At 44.9% G+C, this 16497-nt stretch overlaps 1 protein-coding gene across 7 annotated transcripts in view; it reads right to left on the bottom strand.

The window, feature by feature from the left end:
* The window catches only part of POLG2 (DNA polymerase gamma 2, accessory subunit), a 172655-nt gene that overhangs the window by 48139 nt on the left and 108019 nt on the right, over positions 1-16497 (bottom strand). For all 7 annotated transcript variants that reach the window (XM_085617246.1, XM_085617249.1, XM_085617245.1 and 4 more), the window contains one exon: positions 15804-15977. In XM_085617246.1, the coding sequence (XP_085473372.1) occupies positions 15804-15977 (174 nt within the window). The remainder of the gene's footprint in view (positions 1-15803; positions 15978-16497) is intronic.

Below are 16497 nucleotides of genomic sequence, written 5' to 3' on the forward strand. Positions count from 1 at the left end.
TAAGAAGGGATCTTGTTACCAAACTCTCTGATTCCTATTTTAACGACCTTGGACAGACTGTAAATCCAATGAAAAATGTGGACATTGGCACTTGGTTCCCCAGTACAGACGACGTCAGCTTTGGCCCTAACTCAGGTTTGCAAATGTTCCAGTAGAGACTTGTGTACTGGACAGATGGCTCAGTGGGCTGTAGACCACCGGTGAAGCAGCATGTCATCCTTAGGCGGTGGATAAAATGAATGGGTTTTGATTATCGAAACATCCGTTATGCAATTGCCTCATTAGTATTCAGACCTTGAGGTTTGATACATAAACTGTCCTCATTTCTTTGGAAAGCTTCACATTATGATGTTTATTTCAAACCGTTTGCAAGAGCGAGTGGTTTAAAAAGTACTACTTTTATGTATAGATTACAAAATCGAAGCAAATAGTAAATATTTGCTGAGGTGAACTTTGTGGATGCTGTATTCACAAAGGAAGGTTTACTGAAAGTCATAGTAAGTGACATTGGAGGCAATTGAAACCTTCTAACAGTACATGAGCAGGAGTGGATAAATCTGCCTATCACCCTGAAGGAAATTGGAGGGTGCAATGGTTTAACAGCAAAGATAACGGGGTTATTGAGTTGGCAAAAAAACAAATAAACTAAATTGGGAGAAAGAAGTAAAACAAGCATTGGCAAAGCCAACAGGTCTTGTAATGGGGCAGTTAAGAAGAAGCTTTATGAAGCGGCCAGAAGAAATATGGAAGGAATGGCAGTGGAAGGGGATAGAAGAAACAGAATGGAGAGAGGTGGAGGGGAGAAGAAACAAGATGGACGAGGGCGGGGGAAGGTTAAAAAAGCGCTGTGACGTGGCAGGCGTTCACAGTGTCATATCGTTAAAAAAAAGAAAAGAAATAGCACTTGAATCATAGCGCGAGCAGAGGATGAACACTATTTAAAGTTCATCTGCGTTTGCTCCATCTGCTACTCAAAGAAAAGGAAGAGACGTGTGGCAAACGTTCCCCATTTAGAAGGCAGCAAAGAACAGTGACAAGGCTGCAAACTAATGGGAAGCAGTGGGTGGGTTCTGAGCCCATTGTAAAGCACAAGGGTCTCGCCAGCGAGAGTGCGAGCATGTGCTCGTGCAGACGAGACGTACAAAGGATTAGGGCTTATTGGATCACACTGAATGAAAGTACAGAACGGATCCCATTAACCTTGATGAGAAGTAGGACGCCCCTTACTATAGAGAATGTAGGATGGATGTCCAAGGCAAGAATGGTTAAGGGGTTGCCAGAAACTATGAGGAATAACAATTAATCTAGGTAAACCAGTGCTTTAAATGGGCCAGGACTCACCGGTACTGAGTACCGGCAATTTTTCATTTTCTCGCCTTGAACGAAGAGAGTACCGGTACTCATGGGGACCTGACTTTAACCCAGGCACACTCCCTTCATCCCTCAACTGATACCACGGCAGCACCTTTAACAAGCACTGCACGGAAATAATCACAGGAGCTTGTTACCAGGACACAGTGTGAGCTGCTTTGTACATCATCAGAGCAGGTGTGTGTCTGCAGAGTGATTAGCATTTCCATTGATTTATCGCAGTGGGGCTGAGAAGGGGCTGTAAAATCTAATGAGTGGCAGTGGGAGGCACTGTTCAAGATAGAATATTTCATGGACAGAACAAAAGAACGTTTGCTAATGCTTTCACCATCGCCACACATCTGAATTGCCTTCTTGCATGTGTAAAAAAGAAGGGATCTTGTTCCCAAACTCGCGTATCCCTATTTTATCTACCTTGGACAGACGGTAAGTCAAGGGAAAAATGTGAAATGCTCTTTGAACAGAGATGTCCCCTGCCAGTGTTAAATCACCTGGGCCTACATTGCCACATGGATGTACATGGAGGTCTTTTTATCAAAAGACCGTAGATGTGTTGCATGGCATTCACACTCATGGTGGCAATTTATTGCACACTGTGATCGAATAACAAAAGCAGGAAAACATACATTTTTCATTTATGTAGCGCTACCAGGTGGTCGTCTGTACAAGTGACGTGGTGCAAGCACAGAAAACATATTTCATTTGTAATAAGCTCCATTTCCTAACCAGCACTTCATGTCATTGGTCATATTTTGATTCAGAAAGACCATCTTGCCATATATAATGTGACTTGAAAGCCTGTTCCTTTTTAATATTTATTTCATCGACAATTGCAAATGCAAGAATGCATTTGACATTTATTATAGTAAGTATATAATGCATAACAATATCAATTATCAGCTGAATTAACATACATGGGGTCATGGTGTGTATTTGTATTACACACAGTGCAGCTAGATCAGCCCAGTAGATACTTTATTCTTTCTGAAATCACATCTGCAGATTGTTTACTCCTTCTATCACTCCTTTCAACCACATAAAACAGAATGTTGAAAGGCTGAGCCGCCAATAGTAATATCGCTATTGTCTGTGTCAGCATTTCTCATCCAGTGGCAGAGAGAGAGAATATGCTGCTCACTAAAGTTATACAAACTATGTCTCTTCGAAAGCAACTCTGGTTTCCAGGTTTGACAGAAACACCCATTAGTGGCGTGAATGAAAAGACTACCTGATGAATTCCTGCTTTTTGCAGTTGCGCCTTCACCAATCATAAGAACCAGAAAGCATAAGTAAGTGAGCTTGGGGCATCATAAGTAACAATGAAAAGTGGATAACTCTGGAGGTAATGCATTTGCTTGAAAGATCTGTGTGCATTGTAACCAAAGGTTCAACTCACCATAATATTGCGTAGAGGATCAATGTGTCTGCTGGAAAGCACAGCATGCAACATGTAAATCACAGATTAGTTGTTTTATGTAGATAGCTTAGTTGATAACTGTTTTTGTTGCATAGAGCCTTGTGTTACCTGCATGTCAAAAATTAACATCCCTGTATTATAGCTTAGTGAGTTATGAACCTGCAGCAAGGACCTGACTGCAAACAACTAGGCATATATTTAGAACTTGCTGTTTATTCCTCAATCTTTTCTTATTTTAAAGTTGCTAAATAAACAAGCATTTACAATGCAATGGTCTCGGCAATATTATAGGTAGAGCTATTGGTATTGCTCATTATTTTTTTATCATTATTGTATCCCTAAATAAATGGCATTGTCATTTCTATTGGCATTAGCTTTTTTTTTTGCATATGTGATACCTATTGCATTAGCAGAGAGAGAGTGAGGTAGTGAGATAGAGAGAGGGAGGTAGTGAAAGAGGGAGGTAGTGAGGGAGAGGGATGTTGTGAGGTAGTGATATACAAGCATAGAGTGATGTTGTGATGTAGTGAGATAGAGAGAGAGGTAGTGAAAGTGAGTTAGTGAGATAGAAAGAGTGAGGTAGTGAGATAGAGGGTGATTGAGGTAGTGAGTGAGAGAGTGAAGTTGTGAGGTTGTGAGCTAGAGAGTGAGGTAGTGATGTTTTGAGAGAGAGAAGTTGTGAGATAGTGAGGTAGTGAGATAGAGTGGAGTAGTGAGGTAGAGAGAGTTATGTAGTGAGAGAGAGTGAGGTAGTGAAACAGTGATGTAGTGAGGGAGAGGGATGTTGTGAGGTAGTGAGATGTAAGCAGAGTGGTGTTGTGATGTAGTGAGATAGAGAGAGGTAGTGAAAGAGACAGTGAAAGTGAGTTAGTGAGATAGAAAGAGTGAGGTAGAGAGATAGAGAGTGAGCGATGTAGTGAGTTAGAGAGAGAGTGAAGTTGTGATATAGAGAGTGAGGTAGTGAGAGAGTGAGGTAGTGATCTTTTTAGAGAGAGAAGTAGTGAGATAGTGAGGTAGTGATATAGAGGGGAGTAGTGATGTATAGAGAGTTATGTAGTGAGAGAGAGTGAGGTAGATAGAGAGTGAGGTAGTGAAAGAGTGAGTTAGTGAGTGAGAGGTATTTTCTGACGTAGTGAGATAGAAACAGTGAGTGATGTGAGATAGAGAAAGATTGAGGTAGTGAAAGAGAGAGTGAGGTAGTGAGGGATGTTGTGAGGTATTAAGATAGAAGCAGAGAGTGATATAGTGAAGTAGTGAGATAGAGTGAGGTAGTGAAAGAGTGAGTGTAAGTGACTTAGTGTATTTGAGAGAGAGAGTGAGGTAGTGAGATAGAGAGAGTGAATTAGTGAGTTAGAAAGAGAGAGTGAAGTTGTGAGGTAGTGAGAGAGTGATGTAGTGAAGTTTTGAGAGAGTGTGTTGTGATATAGTGAGGTAGTGAGAGTGAGATAGAAATAGATAGTGATGTAGTGATAAAGAGTGAGGTAGTGAGATAGTAGGACACAAAGGGGCATATTTACAAGCCCCTTGTGCCACTTTTGCGTCACTTTTAACATGGAAAAAGTGACGCACAAGTGGCGCAAGGGGCTTGTAAATCTGCCGCATAAAGTCTGAACTACCCATGATCACGGACCAGGCAGCGCAAGGAGAGGTTTGATGTGGATAATGACATGGTGATGTATGTAGGTCACACAACACAGCTGAAGTATCAATTAAATATGAGGTCAGACACTACCGGCAAAGGGCGAAGCCTGGCCCTGCTAATACACACAGGTGGGACATAATTGCAAGCAGACGTCATCTGACAGCGAGGAAACATCTAGAAAGCAATGCCACCGGGAAGAAACCATTATGAAGATAAGTAGTTATCATGAGTTTTATTTTTAGGTTAGTTCTTAGAAAGCGAAAACTAATACTGGGGGTTATTCAGAAAATTCAGCATGGCTCCGCCACTTCTGGAACTACGCTGAGTACCACTGATTAATATATAGACCATACGAGGCATTAGCCAGGGAGCGGAGCATCCAGCGGCAGAACCATAGAGACTGGGTGGCGCGCCGGAAGATTGGCAGGAGAGAAACCCAATCCCGGTCTTACGAAACCTGGCTGCAGAGGGTACCAACAGCTGCACTGTGGAAGCTCCGATACTGTACTTGAACACTCGCCAAGGTTTTCAGAGCCAGCGAGGAGTAACGGCAGCGACAAGCCTGGGCATCACTACTTGCTTGGTAGAAATATTTGGAAGGACTCATACGGGGTTGTCCAAATCGTGACATTTTGCGCCAGGAAGTGAGGTTTTGGCTTCCTTCTTTCAAACACAATGAAAGATTACAATAAGTGGTGTTGTTATCCCTCTATCCACACAGTAGGTATGTGCCCAGATTTTGGCAATCAGTGCGAAGCTGAAGTCAATGCACTCTCGTTCTATTAAGAAGGGTTAAATGGGTGCCTACTCGCCTACCTGGCGCCGAACCCAGGGCGTTGCGTACTGGCGCGAAGAGTGCCAAGTGATGCCTGGTGGTTCAGATCGCAGTTTTGCCCAAGGGATCGGAGTAGGAGTCACATGACAGAGGGTTATTCAATGCTGCACCTTGTACGAGATGCATGCGGGGGGGAGGGGGTCTTTGGTGAGCTTGTGTTGGTATTGACTCGCACAAGGTGGACAGTATGCGCATACCGGGACCTGTAGTGTTCCTTGTTTCGAGTATAAACCAAACGTGACCCCGCCAGTCCCTGTTCAGACTGTTATCGGCTCTATACGAGGTGCTTACCTGAAGGCGAGTTAGTCTGTAAAAGAAAGGCCGCACGGAGAATTCTGGGACCTTGAGTTTTGCCTGTTCCCATAAAACGTATGAATCAGCCACTACCTGTGTGCAGAACTTTGGTGGCTGTAAAATACGCATGTTTCAATGTAAACCCATGCGTATCACAGTGGGGGAATTCGCCCACTCCATGGACTGGAGTCAGATGGCGTCCCGCGGGTATGGAGCCATGAGGAATAGGTGTGAAGAGACCCGATGGCTCCATATCAGCAGAACCGTCTCCAGTGCAGTGTTCTCATCCAACAACAAACTGCGCCATGGGAATTGTAGTCCTCGCTCACTTCCAATGGACTGACTTTCTAGACTGTCTTCTAGGTAGCGTCACTCGATAACAGATGACGGAAGATTAACAATTCCCAAACGGGAATATTTTAAGAAATAGATCCCGTCTCTCGAAGGAGCAGCAGGGTAGGGCGGCCTACGGTGCGTAGTAAGGACACTTGGAGGGCGTTTTGTTCAGGCGGAGCTGCTCGTGCCAGGCGCGTGCCACCTTAAACGCCGTTCCATTTGAACTGCTCCTGGTTTGTAAGAATAATTAACCAGCTTGCATGCTAAACAGGCACACCACCGCCTTTCTCCGAGGCGAAGCAGAAATGCCTCGGAGAAACGCAGCGGTGGTTTCAGATTCGGGGGTGTGTTTCTTTTTCTCTCCTCTTGCCATTGGCTGGAGGAGAGAAAAACACGCCTAAAAAAGATCGTGGCTAAAAAGTGGAAAGAAGAGCACGGAACACCCCCCCGAATCTGAAAAAGACGGAGCCTATTTGGAGGGACGGCTCTCTCCTCCAATGGCTGGCCTCCGTTTAGCCAATGGAGGCGGGCTAAAGAGCCACTCTCAGAAACATAAGATCTCTGGACTTCCGGTTCTGCCTTCGGCAGACCGGATGGTCCCTCGACCTAAAAAGGTTACTTTGGATAGTAATAAACACTTATTAGTAAGTGCCAAATATATAGTTATTTGTGAGATAACTAATGGACAGATACATCCCACATTCTAACAATGCATGCAGATTTTGTGCATGCAACCATGGCACGGTCAAAAAGCTAACCCCGCCCCTTGTTCCGCCTTGTTCCCTATTGCCCGCCCTAAACTCCACCCACATCTCCTTTTGGTGAGTACCTGCACTTATTTTTCTCCATTTAAAACACTGACCCAAGCCTTGTATAGGCTAGAAGAAGCTGAAAAATTTCCAGTGCCCTAAGCAGCTTAAAGAGGTAGTCACATGACAGCATATCAGATGTCTTTTCTAGATAGTGTATCAAGCTAGCCGCATGGGGAAACCACAGTGAGGCCTGGTCATAACGTGGAACTGTCTCCTGATGTTATTTGACATACTGCGGCACAGGACAAACCCTTTCTGGTTGGGATGTACAATAACGGGTAGGATCTGAAGGTTGTGGTCTGCAAGGATCTTTCCCAATATTTTATAAATCAGCACCTAGAATAGCAATGGGTTGATAGGAGGACAAGTGGATAGGGTCCCTATCCAGTTTGAGTAGAAAGACGAGGAGGGTCTCTCCAAGGGACGCTGGGAGCACTTCAGTAGTAGGCATCGCATTGTTCATGTCAGCTAGCCTGGGGTTAAGTGGGGCTGAGAACCTGTTGTAGTTCTCCAAGGGGAGACCATCCAGTCCTAGACTTTAATAACAGCCAGGTCGTGGATTGCCTTCTTTACCTCGGCCACAGTGATCAGGCAGACATTTTCTTTGCGTCCGATAGCACTGATGGAGGGTAATGGCAGGGGGATCAGACACTTCTGTATCGTCCCATGGGGCGGGGCTAGCGGTGCGGTACAACGCCGAATAGTAGTCTTGGAATGCCTGTAAAATGGACATTCGTGAACGCAAAGGAGGCCCTTTGTCTAGCACGATTTTGGTGATGGGTGAGGGGCGCGGTTTTATGGCAAGTGAGCCGTATCCAGAGGTGGCATAGTTTATCCTCGATGGAGTGGATCTGGACTGTATATGCCAAGGAATTATAGCATCGAAGGCTATAGATGAGAGTGGCATGGCTCTTTCTGGCCAATGCCAGTGTCCAGTGTGCTGTTGCATCATGGGGGGCTTGACGATCGAGGTTTGCCAAGGTGTCCTCGGCATCCTTGACGTCTCTGTCCAGTTCTCGGCAGTCCCCACTATGCTCTAAATACACATGCCCCTGGTGACTACTTTAAAGGAGTCCCCTTCGATGGCGTGCGTAGCGGATGAGGCCTGGTTTTCGGTAAAATAATGACTTATATGAGTGAGGTGGGCATCTCAAAAGGCTAGGTCATCTGGGACTTCGCTGGGCACGTTGCTGTTGTACCATCATTGTGTAATCGGTAAACACTGATACTCTGCAGTTTTCAAGAGCGGCATTTTGTCGGGCCGCCTGCAGGATGGCATACCCATTTCTCTAATGTAACAGCCGCTCAACGATTTAGATGGGGCAGCGAGCCCGTAGGGAGACAGCGAACAGGACCCGATGCACCCGTTCTAAGGAGAAGTATGGGGGCAGTGCCTGAGCTGGAGTGAAGGATTTTATCCAGTCTTCCAGGAAGTAATTGTGTGGGAATTCTCAGCCCCATCACTTGGATGTTATTATGCCAAGCTCCCCCCTCAGAATCCTCTGCTCAGCTCTCCAGTCGTTAGACCTGTTTGACGAGGTCTTGGGCGCATTTCACCTGGCTGTTTAGTTGTGGCTTGATGTCTGCAATGGAGCATTCTGTGTTCGTTAGTCTGATGGCCAGTTCCCGCTAGTTGTCGTACAGCAAGCCAAATTCTGCACTAAGTTCTCCAATCTTGATTTTTACTGAAGATCGACAGGTCTCTATTGCTTGCAGGATAGAGTCCAGCTTATCGGAAGCATCCTGGGAGTGGGTCGGCTGGGCATGCTCTAGTGCAGCCTGGTTTTGTGGTAGTGGGGTGAAGGGACGGCAGCCTAGAATGTCCCCTCGTCAGCTTCTGGCGGCGCATCTAGGGTCGGGGTAGCGGCATTTAAGCATGAAAATGAAGAAGGTCAGTTAGCACATGCGATATGGGTGCTCACTGCTACCCAGGAGAGGGCCTCCAGGCGGCAGGGGGAAGTTGAGCGGGCGAAAGAGAGTCACGTATGCCTATCCAGTCCAAGGTCCTGGTGGTGGTCACCAGAGTTGGTGCAGCCATATGTCAGTAGGGGCAGGAAGGCCCACATTCCTGCGGGACCAGTTTCTGTGGTCAGGACAGGCCGCTTCCCCAGTTCCTGGCATCAGCACTCCATCCTCGAGTGCGTTCCAGGGAGGATCCACAATGCGTGCTTCCCACCCAGGGAGGACAGAGAATGCCGATCCTCTGGCTTGGCCCCAGTCAGACCCCGACTAGCCAACTGGTGCTGCACCAACCGTGAGCCTGTCCACCTCCTGGATGACTCAACAGCATGCCGCCCAGTCCCCAGGCATCCAAGTCCATCTCTACTAGGCCTGGCCTGTATAGGCCGCCCTCTCCAGTCTGTAGTGTCCCAGCTCTGTGCTACAAGTCAGTAGTTCAGGTATGGGGGCGGCATGTCAGAAGCCATATTGTCGGGGAAGCTCTTGGGCTTCCCCCCAAAGTGTCATACTGTTCCTACTATTTCTGTAAGACTTCGCATTTGGCAACATAAACCTTAAAACTATGTGGGAATGAGTCTGCTCATACCATCAGGAGTATCTGTTTAAGCACATCAGGCAAAACAGCAATGGATGGTGTACCATGGGTTATGGTATAGATTGCTGTAAATATTGTGCCCTGTGTGGCATACTCTTCTACAGGGGGAATCATCCCTAGAGGTAGGCTCATTAGGAGGATTCTATGTTTATTCTGAGGTCCCGAATGAGGAATTAATGCTTCAAGCTAATTTGCTTTTTGGGCAATCCAGAATGGAATTTCCTCTCTTCTGGTGGGAACCTTTCCAATAATTGAATTAAGAGTGGTCTAACTTTCTAGCTACCTGTGGGCGCGTGTCATCTGGTAGCCAGTCTTGTCATAGAACAGGCTTCTGTCCCTCTCAGGATGGTGTTGGAATTCAGCTGGTCTACAATACAGGCACGGGGCGACCTTCGAGAATACATCGAAATGCTCCTCTGCCTAAACAAAGGTTTAGTGCAGTTTATATAATAAACTAGACCCATTGGTCCTGTGCCTGAGCCCTGGTGTGGCTGTCATTGTTGATTCTACCCACCCAAAGTTGTTGCCGAACAAACGATGACATTCTGCAAGGGTGTACTAAGTCCTTTTACAGAATGTTCTAAGGCCTGATAATGTGCCTTCGAAGAAGTCTAAGCAAACCATTTTCTGTGAACACTATCCCATACAGATGTGCAAGCAAATGTGTGTTAAAAGTTATCGCTTAAAAAGGGTGTCAAATTTAAACATGAGCATGTAAAATGGAAGTGTTTGTGCCCGGGGCCTAGGTAACCTCACGACACAGGGCAGACAACACCAGAAATCTTTCCAGCTACAGCCCAGATGTGCATATTCCATGCCTCTGTGCTGCCTCACCTGGTTCTGCTGCAGTGACTGGGCCGACTAACCCCGGTCGGGTGGTCATGCTGTCTCAAATAAGAGCATGTATATTGGTTTTCATGTACCGAATCCTATAATTTCAGCCTAGGAAAATCATGATAATAAAAACTGTAAGTGAATGTTATGCATACAAGTCTACTTTCTCATTCCAGAGCAGCAGTCGAAGAATTAATAACATAGCAATGGAAGTTAAAATATCTATGAATCAATAGTACCCCCATCCTCCATCTGCCCTTTTTTAGTTGACGTTCGATCTGCTTCAGTATTTACCCTTTTCTTTGCAGAGATGGCCATTTTGCAATTAATGTTTCAGTTTGGAAGCAGTTAAACAGTTCATTTAGACTGCAGGTCGTTTCTCCTTCACACGGTGTGTGTGCTGAGGTGTTGCAGTTTAGTGCACTGAGTAGATAGGCATGTTTGGCTCTAGGAAATAAATATAACTAAATAATATTTTTATACAAACAAATTGGTATGAATTCAGTCTTTGAGTGTGTGACATCATTCCTTGCCTGAGTGTGTACGATAAATGCTCAGTACTATCCTCTGATAAAGCCTTACTGCTCGCCCACACTATCACAAACAGAGAGTAAGATATTATCTACTTTTATCACTGCCTACCTTTGGGGTTCCACTGGACTCTTTGCACACTATACCTTACTTTGGTATAGTATATATAGAGCCAGCTTCCTACACCGGTCACCTCCAGGCGATCTAAGACCGAGAGACAGTTAATCCTTTCTATCAGACTTCAGGCAATCTCCCCTCAGCCCTGGGAAGCTGGCTCCTTTGCAGGCACTAAACCTGGTTGTGCGGTAGTTATCGAGGTACTGGGTGAAGCACCTCATCCTTAGTCAGAGAGAACTTGGTATTGGAATAACAAATGGGTCAACAGCTTCTACTTTTATACAGGTATCATAGATAGGAGATATGTATTGTAGGTATGCCCTTTCAGAACTGGTTTGGGTCGGTTCTCCTCTCATGTGTCCTTCTCAGGTTGACATCCTCACTCAGTTTTTGTCTACAGTGATGCTCCTCACAGCTAGGTCGTTGCCAGGCTGGAGCACCCACAACAGCGGCACAAGAGGTGCGAGCATTTTCTATGTGGTTATCAACAGCCACAGTGCCACTGATTGGGAAGAGAGCTAAATGTTTGGCCTCTTCGTAAGGACTCTTCACAATCTAAACAACAGACACAGCAGTCCCACCCTACACCAAATATCTGAACTTAAGGAAAACTAATCAGCAGCTCTTTGCAGCAAAAGGAACTTACTGAATTACTAAGGGGAAGCCTCCCTCCTCTTCAGTGTCTAGGGCCCCTCCCTCACGTCTCGAGAATCTGAGCAACACACTACCACTGTCTGGAAAAGTAATCTCGCCCCTGCATTATGCAGATGGAGAGATCAGAGGTGTCCAAAATGGAACTCACAGGCCTCTTTCACTCCGTTTCATTCAAACACACACAATGTATGTATCACGCAGACTAGATTCACTGGCTGACAGACATGCGCTGGAATGTAAGCGCCAAGATCTGGCTTGTAGCAGCGGAACTTTACACACACGAGTCAGTAGGCCACCACTCCTGTGGCACAGATGAAAAGTCTAGTTAACGACTATATGATAAGTGAAATATGGTCTGCGGACATCACTGCTCTACAGGCTAGTACAGTAGTCCACTATCATTAAAGGGCATGCTTGATGAGTCCCTCTGGTCCAGGACTGCACTCACATCAACAGCTTAGCATGAGGTTGGGGTAAAAGATTCAGAAACCAGCATACGGGGTACTCACAGTTGGGCACTCTGGGCAGGGGGACACCCTGCATCCCAAGCAGGGGACATTTCTGCCCCAACACTCCTATACTAAATTCAGCATGTTCCATGCCACAATGAATACCTCTTTTGAATAGAGAGATGTGGCTGGAATCCTCATGAAAGTCAAACCTACACTATTAGAGCTAGCCACTAAGTGTGGCCAAGAGTGTGCCACCAATCTCTTCATTGATTTCTTTATTAAATAAATTCTTAAAAACCATAGCACATTCACTGCTTTTCTTTAGGCCTAATGTTTTCGTGAGAGCATATAAAGAAAGGAGTGGCAGAGATCCCAATGTTTTCAGTCCTTCTACTTCCCATAGAGCAATCAAGCGACAGGGGCTTCTGGAAAATGCCACCAATAGGAATATGATCACAATGGATAGCTGTGTGCTGCAGCTAATCTGCAGAAGGAAGAAAACACTTCAAGATCTTTTTGGAGGCACCAAACTTTTACTGACCACGTCAGAATATGGTTTCTTCATGTGGTCAGCAAGACTGGAGATGAACATTGTAGCTAATTTCTACAAAGTTTGAACTTGGGCGTGCACCACGCTTCGCACAGAGCTAGACTTCCTGATGCAAAGACCTCCCTGCCTGGACAGTCAAGCATTTTTGACTCTAAATACGTAGAAGCAGTCAGGAAAGCTTTTGGGTGCGATTTGGTCATTGAGGCTTGTATCACCAAAATGTCTGGTGAAGAATGTGTTGACAAAAAGTAAGGTCCAAATACGCAAGTCTATGACACCGTGCAATTTATCTGTGGTCTGCCGGTCCCAAAAAGAATTTCTCCCAGGCAGCCAGAACTGGTTCCAAGAATGATTAATTTAAAGGCAAAAAAGGTTCCAAAACTAATGAGAATGTCTGTAGGATTTCAGTCAATATATTGGACTTTGACTCAGCAGTGGGAAAGAACAACTCCTGTATTTATGTTGCCCTTCTAACCACAGATGAAAATGAAAAGCCCTCTTCTGAACGCAGTCTGTGAGGGATAAGGAATGCCCCCTTCATGAAGTGTGTCAAGGCGACTCACATTTGGTACATCTGAGTAAAGGCCAGAACTACATTGTAAAGAGGAAGGAAATTGGCGATCGGCAAATCCTCTTCTTCCGTGCACCCATAGTTTCTATTGGGCATTTCCAGAGCATCAGCATCTGAGTCGTAAAGTTCCTCCATCCAGCCAAATTTCTTGCCCATTGGAAAGTACTGTGCCCTGTTTGTCATCAAAACAGACACAAACCTTTTCTTTGGCCACTCAGATATTGTCTGGTGACTCCGAATATAGCAGTAGCCCGGACATCAGATCCAACGGCAACACAGTGATTTTGCTATAGTTGGCGTCAAAGGCCAGAGAAATTAAAAATGGCACCTTAGCAGGCACCATAGCAGGCAGGGACTTCTTTAAAGTATTGGTGCCAAGGCCCAAGGCTCTGGAAGAATAGAGTTGGATGGCATCCAGGTCAGAGCTGCTGTAATCACCAAACCCGCAGGAAAAGACCTACTTTTGGTGAGTATCTGCAAAGAGCCCCAGAAAATCCCAGTGCATGGATTGCAAAGTACTTCTTAAGTCATAGTGTACAATTGTTTCAGTCCAAAACAGTCTTTCACACGATATTGGAAAGGGTCCCTTGGTTCCTTCATTAATGTATCATTCATCCACAGAAAGGCCCATTTCTTGGGGGATGAAAAACACAGGTCAGAGTCTCTTGGATGCTACCATCTCCCTCCTTTACCATTTGTTCTTTAAAGAATCTTACGGTGTACTTCCCACCCTCTCTTTTGTTCCTCCTTTCTAAGAGGAAAGAGGTAGAGGTCAGGATCTCCTGGATGCTTTCAACTCCCTCCCTCGCCCGTCTAGCCTAGGGCCTATGAATGGAGCACTGGGAGGAGTCGTTTTGCTGTTTTCCCTGCCCACCTACTGGGATTGGTTACTTGCAGAAATCCATTTCTATTATTGATACATTCCTGTCTTGGAGGAGTGAGTGTTTCTCCCTAGCAGAGGGGGCGGAGTATGAGATGGAGAGAATCCTGGCATCCTGAATTTCCTTTGAAGGCTTTTGTGTAGTTCACTATAGAGAAGCTGGGCACAATTTTTTATCCCTTCCCGGGAAAATGAGTGAAATAGGGGAACTGCATTTGTGGCTTCGGTCCTGGCAAACCTGAGCAAATTGTTACAGTGTTATGATGTTGACTCCCTACCCATCCGTTTCTGGGTATCATCTGACCCACCACAGGAGCCAAAGAAGGAATAGGCGTAAGATACCAAATCTGATACAGATCCTGTGGTGTTCTCTTTTAAATATCTGAATAAGGCTCATTCATGAGGGCATTCTGAGACGACACCATCCATGTATGTTCTATTTCCATTTCTTTTTGACGTGAAGAGAAGATGGAGGAAGAGGCCTTGGGACGGAGTGCCTCAACTGTACCTTCGTTACTCGTATATATGGGGAAGGTCTCCTAGAAAGCAGGATCTCAGCCACAGTGGCCCAGATGGTAGTGGGGCCATCCTGAAAATGTCCAGCATGGCCTATCGAAAGGCCTCGATCAGAGGAGAATTGGTAAAAGGAGACAGGAACTCTAGCTTGATACTCTTCAGAATTGGAATAGCTTTAATAATGAGGAAGAGAGAGGCATCAAGCGCCAAAGGGTTCCAGGTGAGTAACAGTTTATTTGAGAAAGAAGAGGACTTCTTATGGCGTTTTTTGTGTTTCTTTTGGGAATGTATGCTTAGGGATCACTGCCTGTCTAGTGAATTACACGAACGATGGTAGAGGGACAGCTTTGAAGTGTCCTTCAGGACCCTTTTTTTTATTTTTTACTTTGTCATTTTCATATCAACATATAACATTGCTCTGACAATAATCCACTGGTCTAGCCTCCTGCTCACTACAGGCCTGCAATAAACTTAGAAGTGCAAAAGTTACGTAGCAAGGACGTCAAGATCGGATTCATAACACTACATGCAGATGCCTTATGAATCTGATTAGGACACATTACAGCATTATCAAAGGGGTTTAAATACCAGAGCCTTAGGAGGTAACATATGAACTCGCTGCTGTTGCTGAGAAATTCAAAACACCAAAATAAGCTGTAGACAGTGTTGATTAGGATAGAGACAAAAGAAACCGGTGCCAAGGTGCCAGTTGGTGCCATACATACCATGACATCATCAAATCCAGGTCAAATGAAGTCATGAGTGAAGCCAAATGGAGCCTCCTGAGGGTGCTGAAGAGGTACTTCTGGGGGAAAAGTTTTTGCGATCCAGTCCAGGATTCTGGATTTAAAGTATCCACCAGAATTATGCATACAGGTTTGATAGGCTTCCCAATTAGCTTTGAGGTGCAGCATTGAGAGGAACCCTGTATCCTGACAAAGGCAGACCCAATCTGGACTTTTCTGGAAAGGGATAGAGCAGAATTAACTTTCATGGATGACTTTTTTAGGGGCTAGGATTGCTACGGAGTTGTAAGGGTACAGCCATGGAAAGGTCCGCTCTCGGAGAAGAGGTAGGTTGAGACATAGGCGAAAGTTGGTCCTTAAGACATATTAGTTGACTCATTAATTTTTTGTCGTACATCTACTTTTGCTTTCCAACTCTTAGGCTCAGTATGGATCGGTGACACCCTACGGTTATACTGACTGTACATGTTGCTTACGTATTATTTTGTAAGAAATGTCTTTGGGGTTTTCTCTGCCAAGTCTACTAAGACTACATTTTGAAAAAGGTTGTTGCCATGACTGCTGTACATCATTATCATGATGAAAAGATCTAACAATAATGATGAATTAGGATTAGACTTCAGTTCTAAAAGTGACGAAAAGCTGAATTTTAGTAACTATTACCAAGGTTAAAACAGTACATATAACTTACATATAATTTTGACTCATTCCCCTGGTGCATCTGCAAGAGCTCATTTTCTCCGACAGCCTGTAGTGTTTCAATTTCTTCTTTTCCCCAAGGAAAACTGTAATACAAGCGGGATCCTTTGTTGCCATTTTCATCCTGGTAGTCACTGCTGCTTATGTTTGATGGACCTAATGCAAACTAAAGGATCAAAAATATAATCACCCGTAAGAACATCTAATTGCAGGCTCAGGCTACCAAGTGGGTTTAATTTCATAATGATGAGAAATTTGTTTGCCAAGTTCATTCTACTACTACTGCACAGCTATTTCAATAGGGGCTGGACTGTAATGTAAACACAATGGTATATCGAAAACATTAATTGGAAGTGTGGGAAATTGGGTTGCTGGTTGAGGGAGGTGAAACCCTACTCAGGCAACAACCATCATTTCTGTCAGGATAAAGTCACAAGCAACCCCAAATTAACCGGTGCATCACCCCCTGGTAGGTAGCTTGGCACACAGCAGTCCAGCTTAACTTAGAAGCAATGTGTAAAATACTTTGCAGCACTTCAAACTGTTATAGAGTGAAAACACGACACAAGAAGAATCCCATACCAATTTAGAAAAATAAGAGTAAAACGTAATAAATTATTTGAGCCCAAAGCAACAAATATCCAATTAGTAGAACTAAAGATGCGCAATTTCAAAGTTGTACATAA

Source organism: Triturus cristatus, chromosome 7, assembly GCF_964204655.1.
Source record: "Triturus cristatus chromosome 7, aTriCri1.1, whole genome shotgun sequence".
Lineage (NCBI taxonomy): Eukaryota > Metazoa > Chordata > Amphibia > Caudata > Salamandridae > Triturus > Triturus cristatus.